This window comes from Anarhichas minor, unplaced genomic scaffold, assembly GCF_050575085.1.
Source record: "Anarhichas minor isolate MPS153535 unplaced genomic scaffold, ASM5057508v1 ptg000041l, whole genome shotgun sequence".
Classification (NCBI taxonomy): domain Eukaryota; kingdom Metazoa; phylum Chordata; class Actinopteri; order Perciformes; family Anarhichadidae; genus Anarhichas; species Anarhichas minor.
Window position 1 is genome coordinate 3,700,069 of NW_027466487.1, and position 14,528 is coordinate 3,714,596.

At 42.5% G+C, this 14,528-nt stretch overlaps 1 protein-coding gene across 3 annotated transcripts; it reads right to left on the reverse strand.

The window, feature by feature from the left end:
- Window positions 1-276: 276 nt before the first annotated feature.
- ptpn3 (protein tyrosine phosphatase non-receptor type 3) lies at window positions 277-14,443 on the reverse strand. 3 transcript variants are annotated; one of them, XM_076109300.1, is made up of 27 exons: window positions 14,303-14,443; window positions 13,572-13,637; window positions 12,925-13,066; window positions 11,816-11,950; window positions 11,608-11,650; window positions 11,350-11,431; window positions 11,137-11,181; window positions 10,992-11,044; window positions 10,690-10,807; window positions 10,372-10,459; window positions 10,192-10,280; window positions 10,046-10,109; window positions 9,446-9,645; window positions 9,237-9,362; window positions 8,926-9,087; window positions 8,178-8,262; window positions 8,009-8,086; window positions 7,803-7,859; window positions 6,863-7,019; window positions 6,554-6,726; window positions 6,162-6,252; window positions 5,892-5,953; window positions 5,624-5,770; window positions 4,809-4,937; window positions 3,498-3,643; window positions 3,275-3,410; window positions 277-1,740 (listed from the first exon to the last, which is right to left on the reverse strand). In XM_076109300.1, the coding sequence occupies exons 3-27, from the start codon at window positions 12,991-12,993 to the stop codon at window positions 1,666-1,668; spliced, it is 2,610 nt and encodes an 869-aa protein (XP_075965415.1). In that variant the 5' UTR covers window positions 12,994-13,066; window positions 13,572-13,637; window positions 14,303-14,443; the 3' UTR covers window positions 277-1,665. The 3 variants fall into 3 exon arrangements, with proteins under 3 accessions (XP_075965415.1, XP_075965416.1, XP_075965417.1); XM_076109301.1 differs by lacking the exon at window positions 5,624-5,770; XM_076109302.1 differs by lacking the exons at window positions 11,816-11,950; window positions 12,925-13,066; window positions 13,572-13,637; window positions 14,303-14,443 and adding an exon at window positions 11,725-11,741.
- Between the last annotated feature and the right edge of the window lie 85 nt (window positions 14,444-14,528).

Consider the following 14,528-nt stretch of genomic DNA (forward strand, 5'->3'; position numbering starts at 1 on the left):
ACCAGCACTGTAGAAATCTGAGCTCATGAGTCCAAGTCAAAAACAAACACATTTTTTTCAATTTGTTTGGATTTGTATTAATATTTATGTAGGGATCTATTCAAATATATTTTCTGTAAAACATGTATCATCATGAACGTCTACGAAGCTCTCTCCGCACTGCCAAGAATACAATTCTGGCAAAAAATATGAAATACCGTATTTATTTTTCATTGGGTTAAAAATACTCATATTCAATTTTATTGCACCTTAAAAATATTGAAATCAGGTTATAAATTATTTTTAAGACTTTATGACATTTTTTATTTCAATATTTTTATTTATCAAGTCCGTACCAATAATAAAACTTTCCCCAAATTTCCCATTTCCACACCGTACAAACACACAAATAAATGGGGCCAACCACAAATAAGTGTTTTTCTTCGAAATAAACTATTCAATTATGATAAAGTACAAAATCATAACTCCACCACTGAGTGTGCTTCCACCTCATCCTTATTTTTACAAACTAACTCTACACACACCCACAGATGTGCAACTGTTGGACCAAAAATATGAAGATTTTGAGCATCAGTCAGTCGCTTCCGTACATAGTTTATAAGTGAAATGATGACATGATACTTATTTGGTTTTAGTTGGTACTTTGCAAATTGCACTCCTACTCTTCATACCTGGATTATACTGTTTGTAAAAAAAAAAAGTACTACAGAAGCACAAATATAAAAACAGTGAATTACACAACATTATAAGCCTGCATGATACTGAAATCCTCGCATATTACATTTGGTTGTGGTGCCATTCTTTTAAAACAATATGTTGCCCTAGCCAGACACACTTTGGGCTAATTTCTGATGCTGAGATAGTTTCACTGACATGACGCCAGCTTTAGAGGAAGTCAGCTGAAGGTTAAATGAGCAGACTACTCTTCACTTCAGTGAGCAGCTTCATTCTGCAAGGAAATATAAAAAAAGGCATGTATAAGACTCCAAAAAGAGTCTAAACATAAACTGATCCTCATTTAATGATCTAATTCATGACATTCACTATCGGATGAAATGACAAAGCATACACAAGAGTATAAATCATTGTGTTTATTTAGTGTCTTAATAATTTAAGAGTGCTGAACAGTCAGGTTTGGTGCTCTTCTGGTGGACAGCATGCGATGCTGCACCATCGTGACCTTACAGTATCTGCTGTAGTGGTCTAAAGCCTGCCTCGCTCTTCGTCTTTGGACACACAGATAAACTACAGATTATAATCATCCTGGTCTGCCTCTGCCGCCCCGTTCGATCCATCGACTGGGAGGCGTCAGTCTAAGGCACACATAGCTAAATAAGTAGAGGCAACAGTCCTGTGTGGCCTCTTGGACAGAAAATAGCATCAGTTTTACACCAACATCTATGGAGACCGCAGCCTCTACATGCTACATGTACTATCAGCAAAGACTAAGGCCGACTAGGTGTAAGATTCATACCCTCACATTGAATCTAGGCTACACAGACCACAGACAGCTGTGCTCTGAAGCTGGTTATACTCTCATTATCCAGTCTGTGTACCGATCCCACGGGCAGTGACAGAGGTTAATCTGTTATAGTCCCTCTGTGGCAGTCGCCTGCAATGAGATGAGGCTAAGTGTGTCTGTTCTGGTCCTGTTGCTGATTTGGGCTACCGTGCTGTAGATCCCTCTTGTTCCCCTTTGTGGACTCGCAGAATGGCGTTACACACAAACTGGAACTGACACTGAAACACACAACAAACAAAGCGTTACTAGCTGTTACACAAGTGTTTTTGAAAGGGTAGAAGGGATTATATTTAACATTTTCCTCGTCATTAAATTCCATAAAAAGAACAAGATCAACAATAGACTGATCCTACAAGTGTTGTCTATGAAAGCTTATTTTTCTGTGTCATAGAGCTTAACTGTTGTGCAAAATCTATTAAAACACATCAACGAGCCAGCACTAACACACTTAATACGGATTAATGCATGAGTGACAATAGTCCCCAAAAATATACTTTTTACTGCAGTTTGAGAAGCATTTTCTAAAACCTTTTTTTTGTTTTGTTATCAACAGAGTCATGCAAGCTGCTCTGTGAGGCTGTACTTTGGCCCAGCTGTGCTTTGAGCTAAATGCTAACGTCGGCATGCTAACATTCTGGTATTTAGCAGGTATAACGTTTACAATCCTCAACATCTTAGTTTAAAATGTTAGCAGTTGCTAATTAGCACTACACACAGAGCACAGCTGAGGTTGATAGGAATGTCTTTCATTTTGCAGATACTCTAAACCAAAATATTGAAAAAATTTAATATTTGACCCGATGATGGCGTTATATATAAAAGTCAGCGGATCACCAGAGTAATTACAATTCCTCCTGACGACATAAATGCATGTGCCAAATTTCACGGTAGTCCATCCAACAGTTGTTCCAACATTTCACTCAAAATTTTAAAAAGTCAGCAGGACTGGTTACCTTGAAATTATGACTATCTTTACAAAATTTCATGGCAAATCAAACAGTTGTGGCAGAGCGTAAGTAAGAAAGACTGCGTAAGAAAGCTGGAAAGGTTTGTCCTCTGACTGTGCATGTTTTCCATCACTGTCAGAGACACAAACATATGAGGGAAACCTGAGGAAAAGTTCCATCAGCACAAATACATCCGAGAGAAGTAGCCTCGGGGACTGGATCGCTTTTCAAAATAAGGGTTATAGTGGTGGCAGCAGTGGCCTTGAAACAGGCTGGTGACTGGAGGGCTGCCATATTCCCAGCACTACCTCCCATCAAAGCAATGAGTAACACTTTCCCATCCATTAAACCAAATTCCGGACATTTCAAACTAATTGTGTGTGCCTAATGAAATATGAAAACCAAAATGTTGTCTTTTAAATAAATACATGCATTTGAGCAGATTTAATTGAGCCAAAGAGAAAGCATGTGGCTAAGATGTTAACTGAGCATTTTAAAGAGCTCTTCTCAGCAAATTATATTGATATTCTCTGTGGTTACGTCCCATCTTCTGTCAAGCCAGATATTCCTATAAAACAAACTAAAAAGTGCAAGTTTAACGAGTCTTAGACCACATGTAGAAGACAAACCAGCTGGGCCTTACGATGATTAAAAGCTTGTAATCGGCTGAGATATTTAGAAACTACACACGATGAATATTAAGGACAGCTTCAACTTCTCTCAAGCGACAGGTGACCCTGATAAAGAATCTAATAAAGGAGAGAACAATCGCTGTGGCAGAAATCCTTGCTCTGTTTCTCCGTACCGTGGTCTGAATCATCATGGCTCGCTGATCTCTCAATGTTTTGACAATGTCCAGCGGGAACACCGGCCGACCCTCATCCAACAAAGTCAGAGCCGTTTCCATTGTGATCAGAACACCTGTCCGTCCAATCCCAGCACTGAAATCACAAACAAACAAAGCATGAAGTGTATAGTAGAGGCAGGTACAGCGCATACGTGTGTGTGAGAGTGTGTGCGTGTGTTACCTGCAGTGTACCATTAGTGGCTCTTCACCTCTCCTCCTCTCCCTGACCGAGCTGATGAACAGCAGGAAGTCTGAGGGGTCATCTGGTACGCCGTGGTCGGGCCACGCGACATACTGCAGGTGTGTGACTGCACGTTCCTCACCCCGCTGACACACACACACACGAAAAAGAAAGGTGCATAATCAGAGATATGTAACCTTTGGGAAATATATCCCCCACATGAGACTAACTCTGCAGCGCTACAGGCGTAAACATTCTGACAATATTCAGCACGTGAGAAAGCAAAAGGTTGTAGCGGGAGCAGCATGTGACCAGTAGGTGACACACAGAAAGATGAAGACAGGTGGCGAGGAGAATGGCTGAGTTTAGAGTTTATAATAGTCATGTGGCCTGTGACTCCATGCAGGGATTAACTCGCTCCGCCAGAGGAACAGATGGGCTCACACAGCAGTATCTGTGTGTGCATGTGTGTGACTTCATGCCTCCTTGAGCATTATCTGTTTATTTACCTGTTTGCCCCGGAAGTCAATGTGGAAAACAGCTAATTTGATCAGATTATCTACCATATTAAGTGTTTTAAACTCGTTTGGATAAACTTCTCAGAAAGACCTGCCCACCTACCTAATACACACTAACACGCACAGGCCCACCCACCCACCCACCCACCCACACACACACACACACACACACACACACAGACCGTGCCACCCATACGGAGGTGACTGTATGTTTGGCTGTGGATAGTTTGCTGCCCGTGGTGAACTCTGTTTTGTGACATATGGCACAAACATGCTACATGTCACTGCAAACATACAAATAGAAAAGCTCCGTGTTGTGTGACCATGCTTTGCTCAGGTTTCACGTGGATATGGAAGCAGGTGTGAACTTCAGGGCAGCTAGGGTTGCAACTAATTATTTTCACAATTGTGTTTTTGTTTTCTCGCTTAATTGTTTGGCCGATGTGACATCAGAAAACAGTTAAAAGGTGCAGCGTGTAGGATCTGACTGAAACCTTTTGAAACATATTTATTAATACTATATTCCATTTCTGCCAATAGCTCCCTCAAAATCCTACACACGGTCAATAAAAAAAAAAAAGCCGGTCATAATGTTATAATGATGAAGACATTTGGTCTTGTTTTGTCTGACCAAATGTCCAAAACCCCAAAATATTGAATTTACTATGATGTTAAGACAAGGAAAAGCAGCACATTTTCACATTTTAGAAGATTCCACAAGTGATTTTGTACTTTAAAAGTAAAAAGTTGCCAATCAATTCTCTGTTGATCGACGAGTCCTTTGCTACTGTACCTGTGTGTGTGTCAGAGTGAACTGCCGCGTCACATACGCCAGGTTACACTCCTCAGAGTGACACTTCACCCGCATGTGCCCGTAATCCTTCGCTTCTGGCGGATGCGGCCAGTACTGGTGGCACTTGGTCTGCAAGTGTATGACATCACCGACAGATTACATTACATGTGACATGAGTCATCAGTCATGATACGGCGTACGGCTGCTGCTGCATCCGCTCTCATGAAATCAAAACTCATATTCAACAACATCGTATGTTCAACCCGGCAGGCTGAGGAACAAAAGCAATTCATCAGGAGCAGGATGTGAACCGATTGTCAATTTGTGTGTGTGTGTGTGTGTGTGTGTGTGAGAGATTTTCAAGTGGAGCGAAACTGACTACACTTGACGAATAGCAGGAAAATGATCAATTAATGAAAGCATCTGGTTACCAAGCAACATCTGAGACAGAGACATCTTTATTCATCAAGACCTTGATACGTCGCTGCCTCCGTCTCTGTGTGAATGTGTCCTCACCCTCAAATTATTTCTCTTATTGCCATCTTGCTCACGCTTTACATTTAGCTGCACTTTCAAACCCTGTAATTACTCACTATTGTGCCAATTTATTATATTTGTGAGCAAACATCACTGAACCTTGTAATTACCGCAATCACGCATCAAATAAAACATGAAACATCATGTAATAATGTGCTAGTAGTGCTGCGGTAATCACTGTTAATGCATCTCTGATATTGAGCTGTGTCATTTTAAAGTGATTCACTTCCTGTTTTAATGTGGCTGTTTACAGTGTAAAAGTATAAACGCGTGTATACCCGTCCCCTCTCTGTCAGAGTTGTTAGCATGATGATGGTGTGTATCTGTTGCTCCCAAACAGTCTGCCAAAAGTGAGTGACGGTCTGTGGCAATGGACCCTGAGCCGCAACATAACGTAAACACACACCAGACACTGGGGGCACCATCTGCGAGACAGACAAATAAACACACACAGATACACACACACACACACACACACCACACACACACAGAGGATTACATTAAATGTCAGACAGGGAAGAGACACTTCATATAAGTGATGCGCACCGTGATGTGGCTGGCGTTGATGTAGTCCTCCGGGCCCTGGAGCACCACTCTGGTGGCATCATCTGAAAGGAGAGCAGGGCAGCAGTGTGTGAGGGTCACAAAAGAGCCTTAGAAGCACCACAGGCTCTACCAATTAAATTCCATGAGGTGCTACAGCGGTGAGCTTTCAGGTCAAGGTTTGAAAGGTAGCACAGAGCTGCAGGTGGGTGGGTGGGAGGGGGAGAATAGCAGGGCACATACACACAGATAATAGGAATAATCAGCACTTACAAGGTAATACATCCTTGTATCGATTCTTGTCCATGTTGTCAGAGAGCCGAGCACAGTTTAGGGACAGACCAGGCTTCCTCCTGTATAAATTCTAGGAATTACAAGCATACAAACACACGCTCTGCACGTAAACACACACAGAAACATACAGAAACAAAAACTGCATATTCCAGGCCGGTGACGGCATCTTTGTTTTAGATTGTCGGGAGTCTGAGTGAAGGTTAGGGCCAACATCTGTCCCCCAAACAGGCTCATTATGATCCAAAATAACTCTGTTTGTAAGACAGACTAAAGCATGCTTTAAAAAAAAGGGTGCATTTTGTTTTGTTTGGCTTATAAGTACCCTTTTAAATACCCGGTCACTGTTTAGCTCCCACCTGCATTTTAAATACCTCAAAATGGAAACAGAATGTGCCGGACTGTATTCCTCTCTCCAGCTGTCTTATGGATTCCTCCAGTGTCGTGACCCGCTCTGACTGGCCAGGTGACAGCCTGTCTCCCTGTGATTGGCCGGTGAGCGTGAGGGCGGGAGGTAACTGCAGCAGGGGTGCCACCCGGCCAGGACCTGGAATGCAAGGACGGTTCAAGGCTGTGATAAATATTCATAGAAATAAAACAGACAGCGTGCACTCTTATATCACATGCTGCTTCAGCAGTTTTGTCTCTCTGTTACACGCACACACACACACACACACACACACCTTTACGTCTGATGAGCAAGGCCAGCTCTCTGGAGTGCGACTCTCTGCTGGCTCGTATGAACATGACAATCTGATCATGTGTGTGTTCAGAAATGTCTCGGCCATTGATGAGCACCAACAGGTCTCCCTCCAGGAGTTTGGGCTCACATCGACCTGCCTGCAAACAACACAACGCTGTCATCTCCACACCAAACGTCAATCTGTCTTTCAGTCTAGGGCTTCGAGCTAGACCGATATATTGACTGATACGAGTTTATTATACATCAGTATCAGTGTATATGTCGGCAAATAAGTAACAAGAAATTACAGTACAGACACGACAAACTATGTACTTAAAAATGTCTCGCTCAGGATTTATCGAAAAAGAAATGTAGTGAATGCGAATCTGGATATTTTGTTTATGTTTTTTTAAAATTACCATTGGCCAATATATCGTTCTATCGTTGTAGTATCTTTAAACTACCAAATATTGATATCTGTATTAGCCTCAAAATTCCAGTGTCGGTCAGGCTATGCGAAGGTCTTTTTCCTATTTTCAAGACTAATTAATCTGAATAAATTAATCGATTTATCATCAGAAATAGTGAATCTTTTTACAATATCGTAAAGCCAAAAGTGACGTTTTGTCTGACCAACAGTCCAAAACCAAAAGGTTTATCTTGACAAATGAATGACACAATTAATCACTTATATCTATAAATACAAATATATATATATATAAATATGGATATAGATATATACCTCTCAAACTGAAAACATTACCTCCTTGGTGGAGGAAATTACCAATTAATATTTCTGGTAAGCGACTAATGAAGCTAACAAAGAATTGACTAATTACAGCTCATTTTGATATCTATTCATCAGTCAACATTGTGTTTACATTTCCTCATAAAGTTATTGTGACACCACGCTTTCAAAACACAACCGTGTCGGTTCTTACCGGAGAGTCGGGTTTAACGTGGGATATGGCTAGAGGCATCTTCTGGTCCACTCCACCCTGGGAGGAGTTGGGAAATTAAATGGAGCGAGAGCGGAGGAGTGACAACACGAACATAATGTGTGTAAATCATTTTAACCAACATAAAACGCTGCCTGCCACACCTGAAGGTAAGAGACACACAAAGAGTGTAAGAGAGAGAGACCCACTTTAACATTGAAGCCAAACTTGCCGTCATGATCGGGGGCAATACATATGAGCATCAAGTCACCGTCGCCGAGAGCACCCTGCATACACACAAGTACTCAGAATCAAGGGAGATATTGATGGATATACAGTAGTACACTTTTTTGTAGAGTTGATCGGGACATAACGGACCTTATCGTAGTGGTGTGAGATGTGGTCACCGTCCTCCTCTCCTATACTGTCGTCAATTTGTAACAAAGCCTCGCCCGTCACCTGGCTACAAGAGAAAGAGATGAATGATTTGCACATCAACAGATGACTTTCAGATGTGATACTATTCTGACTAATCTCATATCATGATATTTTCATATAGCTTAAATGCTTTGACAACACACGTTTGGCCTGCTTGACTTATTTAATTTATACTTTTTGACCAATTCTGCGATTAAAATTGCTATTATTCTTTATAAATAAAAGCACAGGCCGATTTTGTGGTCTACATAGTCTATTAACCATGATAACGTACGCACCAGTTATCACAAATTTAACAACTTTTCATCTTTCCTAACATCCAGATATCAAAATCGTACAAGGCGGGGCTTCTTTTCTCTTGAATAAAACCTTTGGCCGAGGATAACTACTGGAGAAAGGAGCATGCAAAAGCCTTGTTAAGCCGACAACAGCTGGAAGTTTCTTTAAGTGGTTTGGCAAACTCACCGAATTATCGTTAACTAGCTAAATTTGGTGTCAACAGCTGTCATTAATGCTGTCATTAAAATTGCAGCTCTTACGATACAAAAATTGCAATAAATCCGATTGCAATGTCGTTGTAAAAATGATTAAACTTTCAGTCCCAATATATTATCATAGCCCACTGATTTGAGAGAGAGTTTCAGAGTGTGCCTAAGAAGCTGACACATTCCTCTTAACTGATTCTTACGAATGCGGTGAAGTGTCTCCCTCGCTGTCCTTGCTGCTGCTCACAGACGCCCGGTATGTGTAGAAGACGTCCTCCCCCTCCGACATGTCTTTCATGTCATTGGTCAGTTCAACTGAGGACGGGCGAGGTTTACGGATGCCGTGGCGAACTCGAGCACTTCGCCTGTCGGAGAGACAAACCAGCAAAACCAGGTGAGCGTCAGATTTAATCCAATGATTTAATCTGAGCTCCAAAAAAAGGAAAAGAGACGCTGGATAGATGTTTGACTGCAGCTGAGAACATAACGTTGCGGTTGATCCTGCAGCTCGTACCAGTTGGGGGTGTTTGGGGGCGATCTAGAGGGCAGGCTCTTGGTTTCGAGGTACTCTGATGAAATCGACCTCTGCAGGACTGGGTTCCACACCATCCCCCCCACCACACGCTGGCACACTGGACCACTGCGAACAAGAAGGGAAAATAAGCTTTTCAGTGTTTATGACTAGAATATACACGCAAATAAATATGTACAGGCAACACTCACGTCTCAGTTTTACTGTTGCCAAGTCCCAGGTGTTGTGTTATCAACTTTCTGTAGGACTGAACCGGGCTGTTGTTGTGTTTGGGGCTCCTGACAGTCCGGTTGGAGCAGAAGGAGTGATGGTCTACACTGGACCTCCACAGGTTCTTACAGGTCTTGGGACAGGGCAGAACCAGAGACACCTCACAATCCTGTGTCTCCCCCTGCAATATACAGAGTTACATTTTATTTATAATGCTTTATTATGTTGAAGTTCTTTGCAACTCCAATATTCAAGGCCACATCTCTTCCCTTCTTCTCACATTTTTTTGATTTATTACTTACACATATAAACACAAAGAGAAACCCTGCCAAAGGGTGGATACAAACCATTCAATCAATGCTATACTCCATGTAGACCGTGACAAGTTTGTGAAATTTTGTTAAAAATGAAAGTGTATAAATTTCCTAAATTTTGCTATAATTAGAGCTCAATATAAAAGCAATCAAAAAATAGTGTTGACTCCAAACTTTCAATGGAGTCATCAGTCAGGTGTGTAGAGCAATAAAAAGCAACAATTTGTTCAGAGCGATTAAGGATAAATAAATGGCAGAGGGACTCACATGTTTACGTTTCAGATGTATAAGAAAGCGTTTCCTCTTGAATGAAATCTTGATGATGTTTCCCCTACATGTGAAGAATGCAGTTGGTTGAGGGAAAAGCAGACATAGAAGAACAAAGACATGTAATCATCATTATCACCACTCACCAGGGGAAGAAACTGGAGCAAATCATATTGCAGAATATTGCAACACCACTGGAGGCCAAACCCACCATCAGAGGGGCGTCGTTGGTGTCCTGAGAGACGATGAGGGAATGACGACAAGTGTCATACTTGAGAGGAATAGAGAGGAATTACATGAAGGTTTATGTGAGGGAATCTCTCTACCATGGCAGCATGCAGCTCCACCCCATACAGCTCCAGTGTCCGTGCTGTGTTGAGGAAACACAGCTCTGCCTCGCTCTGCTTCAGCCCCCTGTGAACACACACACACACACACACACACACACACACACACACACACACACACACACACACACACACACACACACACACACACACACACACACACACACACACACACACACACACACACACACACACACACACACACACACAGAGTCACATACATCACTAGGAACCAACTGCACCACAAACTTGTTCTGTTGTCGGTGTAACTAGATGTAATGAAGCTGTCTGTATTACTTGTGCTGTGGATGAAGATCCTCCACTTTAGACAGGAAGTCTTCATCCTGCGCCGGAATGAAGTAGCATTTGGAGAGGTACCCGGGGAGTCGAGATGGACAGTGATCCCCCATCTCCGCTGCAGGCGATGGAAAGAGACACTGAGCATCGACACATAACCAGATGCACACATTCACCAGTGACATCTGGGGTACTGTTAGAGAGCTGCTGCTCATTGAGAGCATCCTCAACAGGACTAATTACTCTCTCAGTTATTATTAAGTCATTAATCATTGGTTTCTCTAGGAAGAGATTGGACTTACACTGCACGGCGTAAGAGGCCAACACTACAGCTGCACTCAGCGGGCACTGCAACCTGCAATCATACTCCATGATTACACATTGTATTAGCTAAACGCATGCTGTGCACGGGGGAGGGAAGAGCGGTTGAGTTTGTGTGTTACTAACCGTCCTTCTCTAATGTCACTCCTGATCTGGAGGAAGTACAGGTGCCTGCAGGTACGAGACAAGAGGAACTTTACAAACCCACGCCTTCATTTTTTTTTTATCCACAATCCCGCCGAAAAGCCCCTTTGTGAGTCAAACAACTTCTCCAGATCGATATCTAGCGATATATGGCTGCTGCAAAAACACACATAAGTGAGAGGCACATATACTAACCTTGTCTGTTCATGCTGCAGAGTGTTAGGATCAGAGATGAAGAATCGTACTCTGAAGTTCATATAAAAGGGAGATGCAAGACCTGCGGGGAAACAGTATATATCTATAGTTGCAGGTTCACCTTAATCATCTGCTCTTCTACACCCCCTATCTATGAATGTATTGTAATATATATTTTGAAACAAAAATATACTTGTCTGGAGAAATATCTCTCGGTAAAAAACAGTGAATTCCCTGGAGCGAGAAAAAGACAGATACCTTTTATCTGCTTCTTCAAGGGTTTCTCAGGCTCCAACCATCTCTGAGAGAAAGAAATTCATTAAGTATAATGGCTAAATGAAGCTAAAAAAAAAAAAAGCATTTATGTAAGCATACCCTGTGGTTATCATCGTCTAAACAGCAATCAGCGAGTGCAATACGTTACATTCCCAGCCCAAAACGCTCAGAAGATGAACAGTGAGCTCACAGGAGAGTGTGTGTTGGCTGTGATTGAGGCGATGGCTGTACTGGATTCTCTGATCTGCAGACTGAAGAGCTGCCTCTCCTGCAGGCCCAGGTGGTCGCATACTTGGTCCAAGAGAACCACACCTTCATCCTGCTTCTGAAAGATGGAAACAACAAACACGCATTGATACCAGCCAAAACTTTGACTGACATTTACCCGTTGCTTATTTGTATAAAATAATGTGCCATATGTTGCATATAATGTATAGATAGGGATCTTCTTTTATATATTAAAAGAATCTGTGAGTTTCTCTTTGGTTATTTTAAATATTAATATTGGTTGTGTATTAGACAAAAACAATTAATAATGCATATATCCAGGTGAAAAACACCTTGTGGTTTAACTATTAATCACTGAGGGAAAAACACGCAGCTCATCTGCATTTCCTCCACACATTCACATCACAAGAGGACCGTGTTTACTGTAAACTGTGGCGGACAGTGAGTTCTTGTAGCAGGAAACACAACCATTTTTATACGTGTGTGTGTGTGGACACACAATCCGGGTGAAGATCTGTTTAAATGCATCCCTCAGAAATGTGTTATTTTTCTGTGAAAATCTGTAAAAAAAAAAACAATACGTCTTATCTAAACACAGGAGTTAGTAATGGAGACATTAATATTGGAAACAACCGCAGCGCTCTCTGTACACATAAAGATGCTGCACAGCTGTTAGAAAGCAGTATTTGTGATTGCCTGCACGAGTGTGTGTGTATGTGTGCGTGTGTGTGTGTGTTGATGCTCGTCAGTGTGTGTCAGTATACTGCGTTCATGATATGCGGATGATGTTAAAGGCTCATTTTAAGTGAGACAAGCTCTGTAAGTTGCAGAAGGTGAACGTGACTTCAAATCAAGGTCACAGAGTTAAATGTGGATCAATGGGAAAATATGAAAGAGTAGTCGGTCACTGTATCATGCACTGACGCTGTGATCATTAACAGAGCACAGAGACAGATTGGAATGACATATGATCTCTTCAACTGCAGACAGGAAACAGTGTGCGTGTATGTCAGTGTGTGTCAGTGTGTGTGTGTGTGTGTGTGTGTGAGTGTGTGTGTGTGTGTTACGCACGCTGACTCTGAAGGTCTCGATAGTGCCGTCCAGTAGCTGAACTAGGCAGAGCAGGTCAGGTTTTGGCATGTCTGTTACCCTGGTAACTCTGCCTCCCTCTCAAGACAAAAAGCCTGCCCTCAGCTCGGCACTGAACGGGGACCTGGAAACACACACACAACCACAAAAACAGTGTCAGATGTTTCCAGGCTGTTGTCTTCCAATGCAACTCCCTCAGGATGAAATTGTGTGATGAGTAATATATGTGCTGTATGGAGCATCAGACTGCAGTGAGTAATGCAGCGCGAATGCAAAGGAGTGACTGTGTGTGTGTGTGTGTGTGTGTGTGTGCGTGTAATTCCTTATTATTTTGGCCTGGGTTTGAACATGTCTCTTCCCTCTCCCTGCTGCGTCTCTCCGCCTTACACAGGCAGCTGAATGATAAGAATGTTAAACATTTTCTGAGTTGAATACACCCATCTACACTACACTAAGACTGATCTCAGACCAGCCTCTGGGAGCAATGGACACAGCAGGACCACAAACACACACATACATGCATGCACTGCTAATACATGCTCAGAGCTAATAACTTACCCTTTGACAATACCTATGTGTGTGTGTGTGTGTGTGTGTGCATATATGTGCATGCAGGTGTGTGTACGTACATGTGTCCCGTCTCGGTTTGCAGGTGAATGATTAATGGTTCCAGACGAGCCTGTCTCACACGGATTCTGAAAGGACACGCAGTGTTTAAGTTAATGTTTGAACACAGTGACACACTCTGAATATATTAAAACCGAGCTGTTCACCAGAGCGGTGACTTGTTTTCCATAATGACCCCTCTCACAGGCAGGCCTCTAATGAATTCACAAGTAAATGCTACATTTAAAAAACACCATCACGTTGTAGAGACGGATGACCTCACTGGGTGTTTTGGATCTTGCAACTATGTTGTGTCAACATGACAGCTACAGATTAGGAGTTAAAATAGTTCTCTTACTTTATGATGCTTTTACAGATATTTTCTGCCATAGATTTATCTGTACAAGTTAAAAGTGTACATTGTAGGACATAAAAACACCCAGCGTTGATGGCCTCTACTGCTTGTACACATACCAATGAACAAACTGGGCCTATCTCAGTGTATTATGCACATATTTATATTGTCCGACTGTCTGTCGACAATGAACTGTGCTGTGACCTGGCTGTACTTTGGACCACAGCGCCAACAAGGAACCTGTTGACAACCTGAAGTTTTTCTACAGCTACACCCAAAAGGAGGAACACTTCCCTGGCAAACTTTCCACCAACCACAGCGGTCCTCGTAACTACAACTTTGGCCAAGTGACTGCTTTTTGAGAAGAGAATGTTCAAAAGACAGATAAGATACGTGTACCTCAGTCGATCAGAGACGGATCATATTCCTCAGGCTGTCCGCTGTGAAAACCTCCGGACGGGGCGCGTTGGAGGAGCCAGGTACAGTAAGGTAAATATCCGGGACAAGTTTCTCATCCCTGGCTGCGCTCGCTCCGCGGGGCCCCGCCCCTTCGCCGCGCGCGCCGCCGATCTAGGGGGCGCGCGCGCAAAGCATAGGAAATATGCAGGGCAATAGAAACCAAAAC